This window comes from Oncorhynchus gorbuscha, linkage group LG09 (assembly GCF_021184085.1).
Source record: "Oncorhynchus gorbuscha isolate QuinsamMale2020 ecotype Even-year linkage group LG09, OgorEven_v1.0, whole genome shotgun sequence".
Lineage (NCBI taxonomy): Eukaryota > Metazoa > Chordata > Actinopteri > Salmoniformes > Salmonidae > Oncorhynchus > Oncorhynchus gorbuscha.
Genome location: NC_060181.1, coordinates 69,994,692 through 70,015,972, shown reverse-complemented (window position 1 = coordinate 70,015,972; position 21,281 = coordinate 69,994,692). Strand labels below are relative to the sequence as shown.

Sequence of the window (21,281 nt, the reverse complement as noted above, 5' to 3'; positions counted from 1 at the left end):
AATCGATCACATTGTAGACTGGGAAATCTGTGTTCAATACAGGAATGAAAACAAACCAGCGCCACTTTTCACGTCTTGCGCAACTCAAGTGTCCCCAGTTCCTAGTTGGCCTACTTCTTCATTGCACAAAGGAATAACCTCAACCAAATTCCAAAGACTGGTGACATCCAGTGGAAGCGGTAGGAACCGAAAACAAGAAATATCCCTTGGCAATAACAAGTCAGGGAATAGAGAGGAAAAAATATATAATTCTGAACAGTTAGTCCTCGGGGTTTTGCCTGCTACATAAGTTCTGTTATACTCGGACATGATTCAAACACTTCTAGAAACGAGTTTTCGAGTTTTCTATCCAAATCTATGAATAATATGCATATCTTATTTTCTTGGCATGAGTAGCAGGAAGTTGAAATTGGGCACGCTATTTATACAAAAGTGAAAATTCTGCCCCCTAGCCCCAAGAGGTTTTAAATGATAATGCCTGAGAAGCTGGTGTTATATTAGCACTGCTGTTTTCATCTCGGGCAGGCAAACCGTGACAATATATCCTCCAAACCCTGGCTTCTCGGGCATTACTTGTTTTATACAACGGGTTACCAACATATTCAAATAATGATTGACATATTTTCATGGTGAAAACATTCATACTATTTTGTTCTTCCACGGGATATACAGTACTCAGACTCCCAAAATAAATCTGGGGTTGCTACCCAAGCCGGCTGGTTGTTCATTCGATCGGTTCGGTTGCCAGAGACTCGACCCAGTTAAGCATTTTTGTTCTATGGATTTAGTCATATGTTGAAAATGTTCTTCTGCCATGATGTTTGGCAACATTCTTATCCCTTGCTTGTTAGCTAGCCAACTTTGTCTAACTCAGTCACATCAAATAGTGCAGCCAGAATAACGGCAAAGTAGCTGCATCTGCATTTGTTGTTTTCTAGTGATATTTTTGGTGGGGATACATCAATAACGATGTGGTAATGATTCATGATTTTGCCTGGCATAGTACATTTGCTCTCTCGCCAGGCCACTGGGCAGAAGAGATGGCCAACTACACAGCTAACACAATCACTTCAAGCTGAAGCTGGAATGACAGTAAACTAGCTGCGTTTCGCATTTTTCTTTATACATTTCTTCGTATATATCCATAAATATTATGCTGATTCGTGACTTCAACTGGCTGAGAAAAGCTGGCAACCTCTCGTCCCAACTCCCGACACTTTCATTGCCATGAGACAGCAAATGTAGGAGAGATGGACAGCAAAGTTTTTACAAATCTACGCTGTTGAAAACCCAATGCTAATCTAAAATAAATGGGAGATAATATCTAGATGCTTTTTACAGTGGAGATCAAGTACACTGCTCAAAAAATAAAGGGAACACTTAAACAACACAATGTAACTCCAAGTCAATCACACTTCTGTGAAATCAAACTGTCCACTTAGGAAGCAACACTGATTGACGATAAATTTCACATGCTGTTGTGCAAATGGAATAGACAACAGGTGGAAATTATGGGCAATTAGAAAGACGCCCCCAATAAAGGAGTGGTTCTGCAGGTGGGGACCACAGACCACTTCTTAGTTCCTATGCTTCCTGGCTGATGTTTTGGTCACTTTTGAATGCTCTAGTCTACAACCCACACAAGGGGCTCAGGTAGTGCAGCTCATCCAGGATGGAAAATCAATGCGAGCTGTGGCAAGAAGGTTTGCTGTGTCTGTCAGCGTAGTGTCCAGAGCATGGTGGCGCTACCAGGAGACAGGCCAGTACATCAGGAGATGTGGAGGAGGCCGTATGAGGGCAACAACCCAGCAGCAGGACCGCTACCTCCGCCTTTGTGCAAGGAGGAGCACTGCCAGAGCCCTGCAAAATGATGTCTGCTCAAACGGTCAGAAACAGACTCCATGAGGGTGGTATGAGGGCCCGTTGTCCACAGGTGGGGGTTGTGCTTACAGCCCAACACCGTGCAGGACGTTTGGCATTTGCTAGAGGACACCAAGATTGGCAAATTCGCCACTGGCGCCCTGTGCTCTTCACAGATGAAAGCATGTTCATACTGAGCACGTGACAGATGTGACAGAGTCTGGAGATGCCGTGGAGAACGTTCTGCTGCCTGCAACATCTTCCAGCATGACCGGTTTGGCGGTGGGTCAGTCATGGCATGGGGTGGCATTTCTTTGGGGGGGGCGCACAGCCCTCCATGTGCTCGCCAGAGGTAGCCTGACTGCCATTAGGTACCGAGATGAGATCCTCAGACCCCTTGGGAGACCATATGCTGGTGAAGTTGGCCCTGGGTTCCTCCTAATGCCAGACAATGCTAGACCTCATGTGGCTGGAGTGTGTCAGCAGTTCCTGCAAGAGGAAGGCATTGATGCTATGGACCGGCCCGCCCGTTCCCCAGACCTGAATCCAATTGAGCACATCTGGGACATCATGTCTCGCTCCATCCATGTCTCGCTCCATTGCACCACAGACTGTCCAGGAATTGGCGGATGCTTTCGTCCAGGTCTGGATGGCGATCCCACAGGAGACCATCCACCACCTCATCAGGAGCATGCCCAGGCGTTGTAGGGAGGTCATACAGGCACGTGGAGGCCACACACTACTGAGCCTCATTTTGACTTGTTTTAAGGACATTACATCAAAGTTGGATCAGCCTGTAGTGTGGTTTTCCACTTTAATTTTGAGTGGGACTCCAAATCCAGACCTCCATGGGTTGACACATTTGATTTCCATTGATCATTTTTGTGATTTTGTTGTCAGCACATTCAACTATGTAAAGAAAAGTTTTTAAGAAGAATATTTCATTCATTCAGATCTAGGATGTGTTATTTTTGTGTTCCCTTTATTTTTTTGAGCAGTGTATATAAATCAAATCAAATCGAATTTTATTTGTCACATACACATGGTTAGCAGATGTTAATGCGAGTGTAGCGAAATGCTTGTGCTTCTAGTTCCGAGAATGCAGTGATAACCAACAAGTAATCTAACTAACAATTCCAAAACTACTGTCTTATACACAGTGTAAGGGGATAAAGAATATGTACATAAGGATACATGAATGAGTGATGGTACAGAGCAGCATACAGTAGATGGTATCGAGTACAGTATATACATATGAGATGAGTATGTAGACAAAGTAAACAAAGTGGCATAGTTAAAGTGGCTAGTGATACATGTATTACATAAGGATGCAGGTCGATGATGTAGAGTACAGTATATACGTATGCATATGAGATGAATAATGTAGGGTAAGTAACATTATATAAGGTAGCATTGTTTAAAGTGGCTAGTGATATATTTACATAATTTCCCATCAATTCCCATTATTAGAGTGGCTGGAGTTGGGTCAGTGTCAATGACAGTGTGTTGGCAGCAGCCACTCAATGTTAGTGGTGGCTGTTTAACAGTCTGATGGCCTTGAGATGGAATCTGTTTTTCAGTCTCTCGGTCCCAGCTTTGATGCACCTGTACTGACCTCGCCTTCTGGATGATAGCGGGGTGAACAGGCAGTGGCTCGGGTGGTTGATGTCCTTGATGATCTTTATGGCCTTCCTGTAACATCGGGTGGTGTAGGTGTCCTGGAGGGCAGGTAGTTTGACCCCGGTGATGCGTTGTGCAGACCTCACTACCCTCTGGAGAGCCTTGCGGTTGAGGGCGGAGCAGTTGCCGTACCAGGCGGTGATACAGCCCGCCAGGATGCTCTCGATTGTGCATCTGTAGAAGTTTGTGAGTGCTTTTGGTGACAAGCCGAATTTCTTCAGCCTCCTGAGGTTGAAGAGGCGCTGCTGCGCTTCTTCACGACGCTGTCAGTGTGAGTGGACCAATTCAGTTTGTCTGTGATGTGTATGCCGAGGAACGTAAAACTTGCTACCCTCTCCACTACTGTTCCATCGATGTGGATAGGGGGGTGTTCTCTCTGCTGTTTCCTGAAGTCCACAATCATCTCTTTAGTTTTGTTGACGGTGAGTGTGATGTTATTTTCCTGACACCACACTCCGAGGGCCCTCACCTCCTTCCTGTAGGCCGTCTCGTCGTTGTTGGTAATCAAGCCTACCACTGTTGTGTCGTCCGCAAACTTGATGATTGAGTTGGAGGCGTGCGTGGCCACGCAGTCGTGGGTGAACAGTGAGTACAGGAGAGGGCTCAGAACGCACCCTTGTGGGGCCCCCGTGTTGAGGATCAGCGGGGAGGAGATGTTGCCTACCCTCACCACCTGGGGGCGGCCCATCAGGAAGTCCAGTACCCAGTTGCACAGGGCGGGGTCGAGACCCAGGGTCTCGAGCTTGATGACGAGCTTGGAGGGTACTATGGTGTTGATTGCCGAGCTGTAGTCGATGAAAAGCATTCTCACATAGGTATTCCTCTTGTCCAGGTGGGTTAGGGCAGTGTGCAGTGTGGTTGAGATTGCATCGTCTGTGGACCTATTTGGGCGGTAAGCAAATTGGAGTGGGTCTAGGGTGTCAGGTAGGGTGGAGGTGATATGGTCCTTGACTAGTCTCTCAAAGCACTTCATGATGACGGAAGTGAGTGCTACGGGGCGGTAGTCGTTTAGCTCAGTTAACTTCGCTTTCTTGGGAACAGGAACAATGGTGGCCCTCTTGAAGCATGTGGGAACAGCAGACTGGTATAGGGATTGATTGAATATGTCCGTAAACACACCGGCCAGCTGGTCTGCGCATGCTCTGAGGGCGCGGCTGGGGATGCTGTCTGGGCCTGCAGCCTTGCGAGGGTTAACACGTTTAAATGTCTTTCTCACCTCGGCTGCAGTGAAGGAGAGACCGCATGTTTTCGTTGCAGGCCGTGTCAGTGGCACTGTATTGTCCTCAAAGCGGGCAAAAAAGTTATTTAGTCTGCCTGGGAGCAAGACATCCTGGTCAGTGACTGGGCTGGGTTTCTTCTTGTAGTCCGTGATTGACTGTAGACCCTGCCACGTGCCTCTTGTGTCTGAGCCGTTGAATTGAGATTCTACTTTGTCTCTGTACTGACGCTTCGCTTGTTTAATAGCCTTGCGGAGGGAATAGCTGCACTGTTTGTATTCGGTCATGTTGCCAGGCACCTTGCCCTGATTAAAAGCAGTGGTTCGCGCTTTCAGTTTCACGCGAATGCTGCCATCAATCCACGGTTTCTGGTTAGGGAATGTTTTTATCGTTGCTATGGGAACTCTCACACCGAATCAGCGTATTCGTCAATATTGTTATCTGACGCAATACGAAACATGTCCCAGTCCACGTGATGGAAGCAGTCTTGGAGTGTGGAGTCCGCTTGGTCGGACCAGCGTTGGACAGACCTCAGCGTGGGAGCCTCTTGTTTTAGTTTCTGTCTGTAGGCAGGGATCAACAAAATGGAGTCGTGGTCAGCTTTTCCGAAAGGGGGGCGTTGCAGGGCCTTATATGCGTCGCGGAAGTTAGAGTAACAATGATCCAGGGGTTTTACCACCCCTGGTTGCGCAATCGATATGCTGATAAAATTTAGGGAGTCTTGTTTTCAGATTAGCTTTGTTAAAATCCCCAGCTACAATGAATGCAGCCTCCGGATAAATGGTTTCCAGTTTGCAAAGAGTTAAATAAAGTTCGTTCAGAGCCATCGATGTGTCTGCTTGGGGGGGGGATATATACGGCTGTGATTATAATCGAAAAGAATTCTCTTGGAAGATAATGCGGTCTTCATTTTATTGTGAGGAATTCTAAATCAGGTGAACAGAAGGATTTGAGTTCCTGTATGTTTCTTACATCACACCATGTCTCGTTAGTCATGAGGCATACGCCCCCGCCACTCTTCTTACCAGAAAGATGTTTGTTTCTGTCGGCGCGATGCGTGGAGAAACCCATTGGCTGCACCGCCCTGGATAGCGTTTTCCCAGTAAGCCATGTTTCCGTGAAGCAGAGAACGTTGCAGTCTCTGATGTCCCTCTGGAATGCTACCCTTGCCCGGATTTCATCAACCTTGTTGTCAAGAGCCTGAACATTGGCAAGAAGAATGCTGGGGAGTGGTGCGCGATGTGCCCTTGTCCGGAGTCTGACCAGAAGACCGCTACGTTTCCCTCTTTTCGTAGTCGTTTTTTTGGGTCACTGCATGCGATCCATTCCGTTGTCCTGTTTGTAAGGCACAACACAGGACCCGCGTCGCGGAAAACATATTCTTGGTCGTACTGATGGTGAGTTGACGCTGATCTTATATTCAGTAGTTCTTCTCGACTGTATGTAATGAAACCTAAGATGACCTGGGGTACTAATGTAAGAAATAACACGTAAAAAAATAAAAAACTGCATAGTTTCCTAGGAACGTGAAGCGAGGCGGCCATCTCTGTCGGCGCCGGAAGTCTTATACATTGCCTGGCTGAGCTGATGAGACTGGATTGCTCAGTCAGATGGAACAGAGTAAAGACATTTCAGTGTCATAGATTTAGCCGGTGGTGACTTGTGGAATAGACAGCGGCTGGAATGCGGTCTTAAACAATCAGCATCTAGGACTAGACCCACCCGTTCTATAAACTGATTTATAAACTGGGTGGTTTGCGCCCTGAATGTTGATTGGCTGACAGCCGTGGTATATCAGACCGTATATCATGGGTATGACAAAACAGGTATTTTTACTGCTCTAATTATGTTTGTAACTAGTTTATAATAGCAATATGGCACCTCGGGTTTGTGATATATGGCCAATATACCACGGCTACGGGCTGTGTCCAGGAACTTAGCGCTGCATCGTGCATTAGAACAGCCCTTAGCTGTGGTATATTGGCCATATACCACACCTCGGGCCTGTATTGCTTAAATAAGAAGCCCTGTGTAGCCTATAAATGGCAACTTCAATTTGGTGAATGGTGGATCAATTTGCTGTTCTTTCTCTCTTTCATGGTCTTGATATTTGCACGACGCAGTGGCCACCGGGTGGTCTGATTTCATTCAGATTTCCTCTTTATTTTATTTCTCCTTTTTCCTCAGTGTGGCCTGGTCACAGTGCCTGGTGGGGACTGGACATATTTTCTTTTAGCCTCGAGTGTTGAGCTGCTTTGACTTTAGGGAGGAGAACTGTAACAAACAAGGTGTTTGTGTTGCCCCATTCCCACCCATCCCTACAGACACACAAAGGGGAGTTTGACAGACTTTTAGTTTTGGCTTACATTGTCTCTGTTGACCCCTGGTTTCCATGCACCAGCTTGCAGGCAGGCCCATTCATATTGTGATTGGCCCATTCATAGTCATGACCTGCTCAACTTCATAATGGGTGAACGCTTGCAGTCACGGTGTGTGAGTGTATGATGTCTGATCATTTGGCATTTCTCCTGGCATGGGCCCTCCCATCCACCCTGCTCCTCTTTATCCCCTCCCCTACTAGCCTCTTATTAGAGATGGGAATTGCCAGGGACTTCACGATATTGATACACCATCTATATTGTAATTAATAACTCTACTAACTTCACAGTGGTCAAAGGGATATTCAATGTTGGGTACAGAGATGAGGTCATTCAGAAGTCATGTTAAACACTATTATTGCACACTGAGTCCATGCAACTTGTATTGTTAAGCACATTTTTACTCCTGAACTTATTTTGCTTTGCCATAACTAAAAGGTTGAATACTTATTGACTCGTTTCAGCTTTAAATTTTTATTAATTTTGTAAAATAAAAAAAATAAAAACATAGTTCCACTTTTACATTATGGGGTATTATGTGTGTAGGGCAGTGACACATCTCAATTTAATCCATTTTATATTCAGGCTGTAGCACAAAATGTTGAAAAAATCAAGGGGTGTGAATATTTTCTGAAGGCATTGTATGTGATGGTGTGGAACCCAGATCGCTAATAGCCATCCAGGCAGGATGCAGTGTCGTCAGCTTTTAACTGTTGCCTGGTGTACATTCCTCTGCCTCTCTCCTCCTCTTCACGGCTGTCTGCTGGACTAGCAGTCAAGTCAATCAGTGCACAAAGCATATCAGGGTCTCCGCAATGGTTCAGATTCTTGTGATCATATAAGCTATGTTGCTTTCCACAATGATCCCTGTTACATACGCATGTTATACTGTATATCTGATCATAAATACAAAAACAATAATCCCCAATCTCCTAAATCATTGTAAGCCTACATTATGTAATATAATATACAGCATGTAAGCCTACATTATTTCCTGAATGTAAAGTATTTAGAAATGCTGTGGGTCTGAGGCTCTGATTTGTGGTGTGTGTGTGTGAAAGAGCTTGCGTGCATCTGAAGCTCAGACAGTCTGTGGTCTGAAGTGGCATGTGAATACTTAATTAATAACATTACTCACATTGTTAAAACTAGTGAATATCCACAGTCCCCCTCGGGTGGGTGAGGAATGAGGTCAGGACGTGCCACTAAAATTAGACATTTGGGAAAACGGCTATTTTTGATGCCTACATTCCTGCAAAATTACCTCCCGCAGTGTTCTGGTTTCATATGGCTGTCAATGTAACCATTTTATTAGTGACATTTCAAGGGGACCATAGATCATATGATTAGTATTCTATATCATAGACAGCCTATTGGGACCAGGAATGAATGCAGACTATAAAACATCTGGCATCAACTATATGGCCTGGTAGTTTGAACCATGAATCTCCTCAGGCTCAGTTTGTCATTTTGGAGAGCAGACCTACCTAGGTGGCATCTACAAAGGCATGTCAGCCAGAGTTCGCTTACCTTGCCTTTTTTTTAACAAGAAACCATTTGCCATATTTTCTTACAATGGATGGGGGTGTTTAGGGAATCGCGCAAAAAGGAAACTACATGCAACAGTTCCTCCACAATCAGAGCTATTATTAGTGGTGGCTCTGGAAAATTCCTGAGTAATGAATGTAGAAAAGTACACACGGAGAGGAAAATGGGAGCTGGTAGACCTAGCAGGGCTAATTTGGAGTCTGGTGGGCTAGTTTGGGAGAGTTTGGAACACTACTATAACTGAACTGTAGAATAGATGACTGTTTGGGTGCCAAGTGTGATCCATAAAGAACTATGGCCTCACTCAATAGGGTGGCTGCTTCTACACCATGTGGTTGTGTCCCTTCCAAAGTATAGACCACCGCAACACCTGAAAGAGACTAAGGGGACATTTCTGACAAGCAGCCCTTTGACTTGCCATAATCTATAACTGACCCTTAACTTAACCAAACCCATAACCCTAAACCTAATTTAAACCAATAAAAAAAATTGAATATCGGTTTGCACTTCAGCCACGACCCCTTTAGTTTTTCCCGCAACACCCAGTCAGCCATCCTCAAAGCTGTACAGTTATGCAGGCTTTGCCACCTCTAAATGTCTCCACCCCCCCCCCCACCATACACACACACACACACACACACACACACTTGATATTTAACCATCAGAGCAGGACAATGACAATCCCAGCATTGTTAAGGGGAATCCAGTTAGTCTGCTATACTGTCTCACTTTCCCATTGTGTAAACGTCCTGGAATGTATGGCTGGGGTTCATTTTACCTCATTTATTTATTTTGACCACCATTCACTTGTTTTTGATAGTTACGGTAATATCAGTTATGCTAATGCAAAATGCATCGTTCAAGTTTCATTGCCTCTCAATGGAAGCTTGCAGCTGTGACTGATTTCCACTCAACTTTGTCTGCTCAATAAGATTGCTCTCATTGAACAAAGATAATCAAAATGTCATGCTTGGCGCCTTATCCATTTTCCACACACTTGCCACTGGCTTCAGATCAAAGCATCCAGCATTTCACTCACAGAAGATCTTTGTTTTTCAATCAGTTTAGTCTAGTTGATCCTGCTGGAAATGCATTGTTATCAGTTGGACACTGCTGATAACATAGCACAGCAAATTGGCTAAATGTAACCAGGTCAATACAGCAGTGCCAATACCACAGCAAAGTGAACCAATGCATCCACATGATGATGATTATCATTTTTTAATTTATTTAACCTTTATTTAACTAGGCAAGTCAGTTAAGAACAAATTCTTATTTACAATGACAGCCAAACCCAGACAACACTGGGCCAATTGTGTGCTGCCCTATGGGCAATCACGGCCGGATGTGATGCAGCCTGGATTCGAACCAGGGACTGCAGTGACGCACGCCTCTTGCACAGAGATGCAGTGCCGTAGACCGCTACGCCACTCGGGAGCCCAAACAAATCTGCCGATGCGACCTAGATTCAGACCTAGATCTAGGATGCAACGTGACAGTGATTAGTAGTGTTGAGCGATTAACTGACATTTTGATTTTATATTTTTTTTGTAACAACTAATTGACCAACATCGGTTCAATTATTTGAATTGCAATTTCTCTGGAGATCAACCCCGACCTGTGCGATTTTAGTTAGGAGTTGTATTTTCCAACAGGCCAATATCCCACATAGTTTAGCGCAGAAAACTCCTGCCTACTTGTCCAGTCGGTGTTTCTTTTACTCCTGCTACGAAAAGAGACAGAATAATGCATGATTGAGGAATGGAGTGCAGTAGCTTCGGGAGGTATCTGCCCCTGAAAATACATGATCGATAGTTGGCATTCAGCAGTCATAAAAGTATGCCTTATATACTTTGAAGAACTACTAAAATAGTGATTTTTGTCAGACAGCATAGGCAGCAGCTCTATAGTCATGAGATGACTTGGAATGAAATAATAGTCATCAAATAAAAAATGTAATATAGACTACAACTAAAATATTTTATTAAAGTAATGTGAATAAATTATGGGTAATAAGTTATAAGCAGTAATGGGCAGTCACTACTATCATGGGACTGTTTCATTCTGTGTAGTTACAGCATTCAACCCGCATAATGCATAGTGTATTTAATGTTTAAGTAAATTATCAATCTAAAACCGTGATTATAATCTAACCCAAACCGAACCAGCCTCAAGCACTAATCGCTCAGCACTATTGCTTAGTAAGTATACGGCCTGGCCCAACAGTTTGTCAGTCATCTAAATATTTACTGTCTGCCCTATTATCCCTATATCAACTCAATATATCTCTATTGAACTCAATTATTTGACTGGTCGATTGTTTGGTTGATAGGCTGTTGGTTGAACAAGATTTTTTGGGGGGTCGAGCAGTAGCAAATATATACAGTGCATTCAGAAAGTATTCAGATCCCTTCCCCTTTTCCACAATTTGTTACATTACAGCCTTATTCTACAATTAATTAAATAAAAAAAATCCTAATCAATCTTCACAACAATACCCCATAATGAAAAAGTGAAAACAGGTTTTTGGAGATTTTTGATAATATATTAAAAAGAAAGAACATTAACTTATTTGCAGAAGTATAGGGGCGGCAGGTAGCCAAGTGGTTAGAGCATTGGGCCAGTAACTGAAAGGTTGCTAGATCGAATCCCCGAGCTGACAAGGTAACAATCTGTCATTCTGCCCCTGAACAAGGCAGTTAACCTATTGTTCCTAGGCCATCATTGTAAGTACGAATGTGTTTTTAACTGGCTTGCCTAGTTAAAGGTAAAAACAAAAAAACATATGTACACCCTTTGCTGCGAGACTCGAAATTGAGCTCCAGTGCATCCTGTTTCCATTGATCATCCTTGATGTTTATACAAATTGATTGTATTTGTATTTATTAGGGATCCCCATTAGCTGATGCCAAGGCGGCAGCTACTCTTCCTGGGGTCCAAACATATTAAAGCACTTACATTACATAATAAACAAAAGAGAAAACAGTACATCATATAATATACGACATATCTCCATATAGATATCTACATATACTACATACCACTACATATCTCCAATACAAAATGTTTAATACTAGCATACAGCAATATCACAATGCATATGTCTATACCTTTGTGTGTGTCTCTTCAGTCCTTGTTCCATAAGGTGTATTTTTACCTTTTTTTTATCTGAATCTACAGCTTGCATCAGTTACCTGATGTGGAACAGAGTTCCATGTTGTCATGGCTCTATGGAGTACTGTGCTCTTCCCATAGTCTGTTCTGGACTTGGGGACTGTGAAGAGACCTCTGCAGGCATGTCTTGTGGGGTATGCATGGATGTCCGAGCTGTGTGCAAGAATTTTCAACAGACAGCTTGGTACATTCAGCTTGTCAACACATCTTACAAAGACCAGTAGTGATGATGTCAATCCCTCTTCCACTTTGAGTCATGAGAGATTGACACGCATGTCATTAATGTTAGATCTCTGTGTACTTTTAAGGGCCAGCCATGCTGTCCTGTTCTAAGCCAACTGCAATTTTCATAAGTCCCTATTTGTGGCACCTGACCACACTACTGAGCAGTAGTCTAGCTGCGACAAAACTAGGGCCTGTAGGACCTGCCTTGTTGATAGTCAGAGCAGCGCTTTATTATGGACAGACTTCTCCACATCTTTGCTACTGTTGTATCAATATGTTTTGACCATGACAGTTTACAATCCAGGGTTACTCCAAGCAGTTTGGTCACCTCAACTTACTCAATTTCCACATGATTTATTTCGGTTTAGTGAATGATTTGTCCCAAATACAATTGTTTGTTATTTAGGACTAACTTATTCCTTGTTACCCATTATGAAAATAACTGCAGCTCTTTGTTAAGTGTTGCAGTAATTTCAGTTGCTGGTAGTAGCTGATTTGTATAGTGTTGAGTCATCTGCATACTTAGACACTCTGGCTTTACTCAGTGGCCTGTCGTTAGTAAAGATTGAAAAAGTAAGGGGCCTAAACAGCTACCCTGGGGAATTCCTGATTCTACCTGCATTATGTTAGAGGCTTCTTTTAATGTCAAAAGCTGCACTGAAGTTTAAGACAGCCCCCCAATCATTTTATCATCACTTTCTCTCAGCCAATCAGTCATTTGTGTAAGTGCTGTGCTTGTTGAGTGTCCTTCCCTGTAAGCGTGCTGAAAGTCTGTCAATTTGTTTAATGTGAAATAGCATTGTATCTGCTCAAACACAATTATTTCCAGAAGTTTACGAAGGGTTGGTAACAGGCTGATTGGTCTGCTATTTGAGCAAGTAAAGGGGGCTTTATTATTTTGGGTAGCAGAATGACTAGCTTCCCTCTAGGCCTGAGGGCACACACTTTCTAGTAGGCTTAAATTGAAGATGTGGCAGTATCGTCCGCTATTATCCTCAGTAATTATCCATACAGATTGTCAGACCCCGGTGGCTTGTCATTGTTGATAGACAACAATCATACCCAAGTTTGCTTATCTTACCAATGGAAAAAGGAATTCAAGTAGTTGGCAATATCAGTGTGTTTTGTGATGAATGAGCCATCTGATTCAAAAAATGATGGAGCCGAGTTTGTTTTTTCCCCCAAAATGTAATTTAAGGTGCTCCAAAGCATTTTTACAATCCTTCTTTATAACATTTCTCATTGTATAGTTTATTTTCATTTAGTTTAGTCACATGATTTCTTAACTTGCTTGACTTAACTTTACCAGTCAGTTGGGCTGCCAGACTTATTTGCATTACCTTTTGCCTCATCCTTCTCAACCATACAATTTTTCAATTCCTCATCAATCCAACGGGATTGAATAGTTTGCCATTTTCTTAATGGGTGCGTGCTTATTAGTAACTGGAATAAGCTATTTAATAAATGTGTCAAGTGCAGCGTCTGGTTTCTTCTCATTACACACCACAGACCAGCAAATATTCTTGGCATCATCAACATATGAATCACTACAAAACTTATTGTATGACCTCTTATGCACTATATTAGTGCAGCCTTTGGAACTATGGTTTTCCTAGATATGGCTACTATATTGTGATCACTACATCCTATGGATTTGGATACTGCTTTAAACCATTCCTGCAGTAAAGATATGATCAATACATGTTGCTGATTGAATTCCTGTGCTGTTTGTAAATACTCTTGTAGGTTGACTGACAACCTGAACCTGACATTTTTTCTCACGTGGGCAACTTGATGAGAGCCAGTCGATATTTAAATCACGCAGAAAATATACTTCTCTGTTGATATCAAATACATTATCAAGCATTTCACACATTATCCAGATACTGACTGTTAGCACTTGGTCTATAGCAGCTTCCCACAAGAATGGTCTTAGGGTGAGGCAAATTAACCTGTAGCCATATTACTTCAACAGTATTTAACATGAGATCGTCTCTAAGCTCTACAGGAATGTGGTTCTGAATATAGACCGCAACACCACCCCTGTTGGCGTTTTTCTTTTCGGTAGATGTTATAACCATGATTTGCTACCACTGTATCATCAAAGGTATTATCTAAGTGAGTTTCAGAGATAGACAGCATATGAATATCATCTGTTACAAGCAAGTTATTGACTTCATGGACCTTGTTTCTCAGGCTGCATATGTTAATACGGGATCATTTGTAGCTCTTTTCTGGGTTGCTTGATTGTTTTTAATGCTACTGGGAAGCTTATCAGTAGACTTTGTCATGTTATTTATATTGGAGCTGATAGTCAGGGTGAGCTGCACACAGTGGTCTCCCTACTAGAGCACACCGCCTCAGTGCTAACAGTGTAACTCTGGTTTATAGGCTCATGATTACTGCATACAATAGCTGTAGGATCAACAGAGGTAATTAGGGGGACAAGTTAAGTTACTTCCTGCCAACGCCCCTAGGATAATGTACATTTGAAGCAGCATTGTGACTACTCATTGTCACAACAGTAGGGATTAACTGAGCTGTTCTTGGGTCATTGACAAGTCATTGTTTCAACACAGCCTTGGCTCCTGGACTCTGTCCACGCACATCAAGATGATTTGGAATGACTCCGTCATTCCTGTAAAGTATCTTCTGTTTCCAGAAGGTGTCAGAGATAACCTATAAAAGTGATTCCAGCAGAGCTACATTGTTTTATCCAGATGTGGAATGCCAGTAGCCTGCTGAATCTTTCACACCCGCAGCCCAACGAAGTACTGGACCTGACATTTTTGGCTGTTATTGTTAGTCTTTTAATGCTAAAATCAGTACTTCAAAACCAGTCGTTTGACCCCACGTGGACTACGACAGTGTCCGCTCCCAGCATCTGTGGTAGAACAGTCTGAAGCAGGCTTGTGATGTCCTGTGCTCATGTGTAGAACAGGGTTTTTGCCTTGGGAACCGAGATGTTTCTCACGATAGCGCTGCCGATGATGACAGCCGGTTGATGTTGAATGGGCCGGAGACTCAAGCAGCCTCCGTCTGATGAGGGTGGGAGCTCCGAAGACCTGAACCCCACTGGCGAGGGAGACAGAACAGAGGACGAAGACGCGGGTACCTCCGGATCCAATCTCGAATGGGAAGCCCCTAAGGAAGGCGGCGCCGGAACCTCTTGATCTAGGGCGGTCCTGGTCTGTGTCTGGTCCGGGCTTAACATCTCCAAGGAGAACCCGTTGCCAGGGGTCGTCTTCCTCGGCGAGTGACTTATCTCAGCGGCTGGTTGATTAGGTTGAGAACAGCTCCATTCTCCAGGGAAGGGGGAGACCCCTTCAGGGATGGATCGCTGCTGAGCATGCTGTGGAGAGCCAACACGGCGGCAACAATTCCACCAGACCAGAGCTACGTCCGGCTACTGGGGTGGAAGGAAAAGTAGGCGGGCATGGATTCCCCAGTAGCTTGTGTAGGTTTGCTACCTGCTTGCTAAGAGTAGCCACTTCACCCCTGTAGTCCTCTGCAAGCAAGCAGTTGCAACATTGAAAGTCAGCACCGTCCACAAGTCCACATTGTCCCGGGAACAAAGCAAAGTAAACACAGCTCCTGCAGAACTGGAAATGTTCAATAGCGACCCCCATTTGATTCTGCAGAGCCAGCTAGGCTAGCTTGGCATCCGTGTCTCTCCCCCTATGCGGAATCTGGCAGGATCCCGGGACAGACAGCAACACTCACTGCAACGAAGCCCAACAGAGCCGCAGGATCCAAAATAAATCAAATCTGAGTATATAAAAACCAGATTTACAAAAACACTGTCAGCTTCACAAAAATAATAAACTGAGGTCTTTCGTTCAGTTATCAGTCAGTGTTCAACGACAAACAACCTACATTCATGCTCAGGTGAAGTCAATGCTGATGTTTGGAATCAACCTGTGGTAAATTTGGTAAATGTAATTGATTGGACATGATTTGGAAAGGCGCACACCTGTCAATATAAGATCCCACAGCTGACCGTGCATGTCAGAGCAAAAACCAAGCCAATAATTCAAAGGAATTGTCCGTAGAGCTCCGAGACAGGATTGTGTCGTCTCACAGATCTGGATAAGTGTACCAAAACAACATTTCTGCAGCAATGAAGGTCCCCAAGAACACTGTGGCTTCCATCGTTCATAAATGGAAGAAGCTATTCAAAAAGCTGAATGCCAAGAGCCACGTCTGGAGGAAACATGGCACCATCCCTATTAGAGGTTGACCGATTATGATTTTTCAACGCCGATACCGATTTCTTGGAGGACCAAAAAAGCCAATACCTATTTAATCTGCCGCGTTTTTCTATTTTATTTTTATTTTTTAAATGTATTTATTTGTAATAATGACAATTACAACAATACTGAATGAACACTTATTTTAACTTAATATAATACATCAATAAAATCAATTTAGCCTCAAGTAAATAATGAAACATGTTCAATTTGGTTTATATAATGCAAAATCAAAGTGTGGGAGAAGAAAGTAAAAGTGCAATATGTGCTAACGTTTCAGTTCCTTGCTCAGAACATGAGAACATATGAAAGCTGGTGGTTCCTTTTAACATGAGTCTTCAATATTCCCAGGTAAACGTTTTAAGTTGTAGTTATTATAGGAATTATAGGACTATTTCCCTCTATACCAGTTGTATTTCATTAACCTTTGACTATTGGATGTTCTTATAGGCACTTTAGTATTGCCAGTGTAACAATATAGCTTCTGTCCCTCGAGTTAGCGCGCTAACTAACTAGCCATTTGGTTACACCAGCCTCATCTCGGGAGTTGATAGGCTTGAAGTTATAAACAGCGCAATGCTTGACGCACAACGAACAGCTTCTGGCAAAACGCACGACAGTGCTGTTTGAATTCATGTTTACGCACCTGCTTCTGCCTACCACCGCTCAGTCAGATACTTGTATGCTCAGTCAGATTATATGCAATGTGGGACACGCTAGATAATATCTATCTAATATCATCAACCACGTGTAGTTAACTAGTGATTATGATTGTTTTTTCTAAGATAAGTTTAATGCTAGCTAGCAACTTAACTTGGCTTATTGCATTCGTGTAACAGGCAGTCTCCTTGTGGAGTGCAACGAGAGAGAGGCAGGTCGTTAATTGCGTTGGACAAGTTAACTGTAAGGTTGCAAGATTGGATCCCCAGAGCTGACGAGGTGAAAATCTGTCGTTCTGCCCCTGAACAAGGCAGTTAAACCACCGCAGTTAACCCACCGTTCCTCGGCCGTCATTGAAAATAAGAATGTGTTCTTAACTGGCTTGCCTAGTTAAATAAAGGTATAAAAAATAATGATTTTTTAAAAATCTGCGCCCAAAAATACTGATTTCCGATTGTTATGAACCTGAAATCGACCCCAATTAATCGGCCATTCCGATTAATCGGTCGACCTCTAATCCCTATGGTGACACATGGTGGAGGCAGCATCTTGCTGTGGGGATGTTTTTCAGTGTCAGGGACTGGGAGACTAGTCAGAATTGAGGGAAGGATGAAATGAGCAGAAAGTACAAAGATCCTTGATGAAAACCTGCACCAGAATGCTCGGGACCTCAGACTGGGGGCGACGGTTCACCTTCCAACAGGACAATGACCCTAAGCACACAGCCAAGACAACGCAGTAGTGGTTTCAGGACAAGTCTGAATATCCTTGAGTGACCCAGCCAGAGCCTGGACTTGAATCTAATCGAACATCCCTGGAGAGACCTGAAAATATCTGTGCAGCAAATGCTCCCTATCCAACCGGACAGCTTGAGAGGATCTGCAGAGAAGAACAGGAGAAACTCCCCAAATACAGGTGTGCCAAGCTTTTACTGTCATACCCAAGAAGACACAAGGCTGTAATCACTGCCAAAAGTGCTTCAACAAAGTACTGAATAAAGGGTCTGAATACTAATGTAAATGTGATATTTACATTTCTAAAAACATGCTTTTGCTTTGTCATTATGGGTATTATGTGTAGATTGAGGACATTAAACAAAATCCATTATAGAACGATGCTATAACGTCGGTAAAAGTCTAGGTGTCAGAATACTTTCCGATTACTGTGTGTGTGGAGAGAATTATTTGAATTTTTTTTTGGCACACAAGACACCTGTCTTATTCGCACCCATCTCTGTGAACTGATTCATTGCGGAGGCCGAGACTAATCCATTGCAGAAGCCACGGGGTGGTACAGTCCTAGACTAGGGGGATTGTGGCTGCACAATGCACATCTCTCTCCAGAATGCGCTCTGATAACAATTTTTGCACATTCATAATAACAGACGACTTTTGACTTTTTTTATTTATTCGGGGACAGCACTAATATCAACCCAGTGAGCTATGGAGAAAGATGAATATTCTGTCAATAGACTCTGAGTCTATTAGTTTCAATGTAGTTGGCCTGTCACATAAGATAGAACCGCTTGAATGATAGATGGTATGGGAATGGGTGAGTTGTGTATGTTACGGAAATTTCCTTGAAATGATGGACACAATTGAATATCCAATGTGTTTGGACTATGAATGTATGTCAATGTGGATGTGCTTATTGTGTGTTCCAGCTATGCCCTGGCAGATGAGGCCTACCGTTCTCTGAGGGACCAGGATAAAGACCAGTGTATCCTCATCACAGGAGAGAGTGGAGCTGGAAAGACTGGTGAGACAAGTCCTCTACCAAACAATTGCAATAGGCCCACCATTTAATTGAGAGTTAACACTTACATTAATGTCATCAAACATGCACTATAAGGGGTTAACATTGTGGGTAATCAACACTTACAAGCAACACTATTGAGGGTTCTTAAATGTACAACACAAGCACAAGAGGTTGGTGGCACCTTAATTGGGGAGAATGGGCTTTTTTTAATGACTGGAACGGAATCGGTGGAATGGTATCAAATACACGAAACACATGATTTCCAGGTGTTTGTCAATCCATTTTGTTTCATTCCGTCCATTATCAGCTGTTCTCCCCTCAGCAGCTTCTTGTGCACACAAGGTCGCCTACAAACAATAGGCCCATCATTTTATGAGCTCACATTTGCGAGGAATCAACCGTATTAGTAAAACATTGCAGTACATCAATTCTACTGTTGTATTGTAACACTGTTACAAAATAACATCAACACTTCTTTCGAATGTACAACACAGGACTTAAGTGGTCTTGAGACTTTTAGATAAGGGCTGTGTTCTGCTTGCAGTGTTCTAGAACAGTGGTTTCCAAACGTTTCATGGTCTCGTACCCCCTCAAACTGTCAACCTCTATCTGCGTACCCCCTCTAGCACCATGGTCAGCGCACTCTCAAATGTTGTTTTTTGCCATCATTGTAAGCCTGCCACACACACACACTATAGAATATATTTTTTAAACACAAGAATTCTAGTTTTTGGGAGGTGACAAAGAGCTCTTATAAGACTAGGGCAAGAATAATAATAATCAATAATTTAGCTCTTTATTTAACTATCTTACATATAAAACCTTATTTGTTCATAGAAAATTGTGAATAACTCACCACAGGTTAATGAGAAGGGTGTGCTTGAAATAATGCTCATAACTCTGCAATGTTGGATTGTATTCGAGAGAGTCTGTCTTAAATAATTTTCCACACACAGTCTGTGCCTGAATTTAGTTAGGGCCAAGAATCCACTCTCACAAAGGTACGTGGTTTCAAAGGGCATCAGTGTCTTAACAGCGCGATTTGCCGAGGCAGGATACTCTGAACACAGCTCAATCCAGAAATTTGGCAGTGGCTTCTGATTAAATTGCATTTTCACAGAAATGCTTGTTGCAGCTTTGATGAGGCCCTCTTGTTCATATATTGATTGGTAAGTGTACTGGAGGCAGGGCATGAAAGGGATAACAAATCCAGTTTGTGTCATCCGTTTTGGGAAAGTACCTGCGTACCCAAAACGTACTTGCGCACCCAACTCCGGTGCTTCGCTGTATCATATTTGACATTGACTGTAAGCTTGAGTTCATTTGCACACAAGATATCATACAAATGGAAAGACCTGTGTGGCACCCTTGTTAATGCAGAAAGAGAAGAGCTACAACTTCTTAATCATAGCCTCAATTTTGTCCCGCACATTGAATATATATATATAATTTGCCCCTTGATAACCAGCTCACTTCTGTATGTTGTAAAAGCGTTACATGGTCTCTGCCCATATCATTGCGTAATTAAAAAAATACACTAGAGTTCTGGGGCCTTGCTTTATCAAAGTTAACCATTTTCACTGTAGTGTCCAAAACGTATTTCAAGCTGTCAGACATTCCCTTGGCAGCAAGAGCCTCTCGGTGGATGCTGCAGTGTACCCATGTGGGAGCAACTGCTTGCACATCGAGTTGTGAGATAGTACTTTTGCATATAACACACTGTGGCTGAGGAAAGGCACTGCTCTCAATATAGGTGAACCGCAAATCAATGTAGTTATAATATTTTTGCCACTTCGATGGTCCGACGTTCTGTGTTTTCCCGGGTAGGGGGCAGTAGCTCTTTTCGGCTGCTTCAGATTCACAACTGTCATTGTCCATGCTAGCTGGGCTAACAACAAATGTAGAATTACTGATGCTAGCATTGAGTGTGCTCGTGGAAGCAGAACAACTTGTGTTGTCAACAGGTGTATGTGTAGTACTATCAGTAGATCTGGTATGTGTCTCTATGGATGTGGGCCTTACAAAATGGACAGTTTGAAAATGTTGTGTCCCCCAGTTTGGGAATGCCTATTCTATTACATTCTGTAGAACTAAGACGTGTAGCTGAGGGAAACTCAATGATGGGGGCATGCAGGCAGGCAGCAGTAGCCACAAGGACAAGAGGATATCAAATCAAATTTTAAAAAGCAGTAGGATTTTGTCAGAGTTAGCTAAACCTACAGCCTACCAGACCTGAAACTGGGATTTGTTTTGGGAAAGCCTAAGTCAGGTTTGTACCCAAAACTGCAGATGCAAGTTAAATGTGACCGACTGACTCGATTCGGTCTTATGCAGCAAAATTTGAAATTGTGTTTTTTTAAACATTTGATAAAAGTAGACACTGAGTTAGAAAATGGTATCATACACTGCAGTTGAAGAACAATGGGAAAGTAACTCCGCTTTGAAAGTTGATAAACTTGTAACCCCACTTTTGAGAAAATGGCACGTGAATGCTGCAGATGGATAGTCTTCATCACTTCCAACCCCCCATA

At 43.1% G+C, this 21,281-nt stretch overlaps 1 protein-coding gene across 9 annotated transcripts in view; it reads left to right on the top strand.

Annotated features, from left to right (window-relative positions):
- The window catches only part of LOC124044007 (unconventional myosin-Ib-like), a 148,221-nt gene that overhangs the window by 59,919 nt on the left and 67,021 nt on the right, over positions 1–21,281 (top strand). For all 9 annotated transcript variants that reach the window (XM_046363281.1, XM_046363283.1, XM_046363284.1 and 6 more), the window contains one exon: positions 18,656–18,750. In XM_046363281.1, coding sequence (XP_046219237.1) covers positions 18,656–18,750 — 95 coding nt within the window. The remainder of the gene's footprint in view (positions 1–18,655; positions 18,751–21,281) is intronic.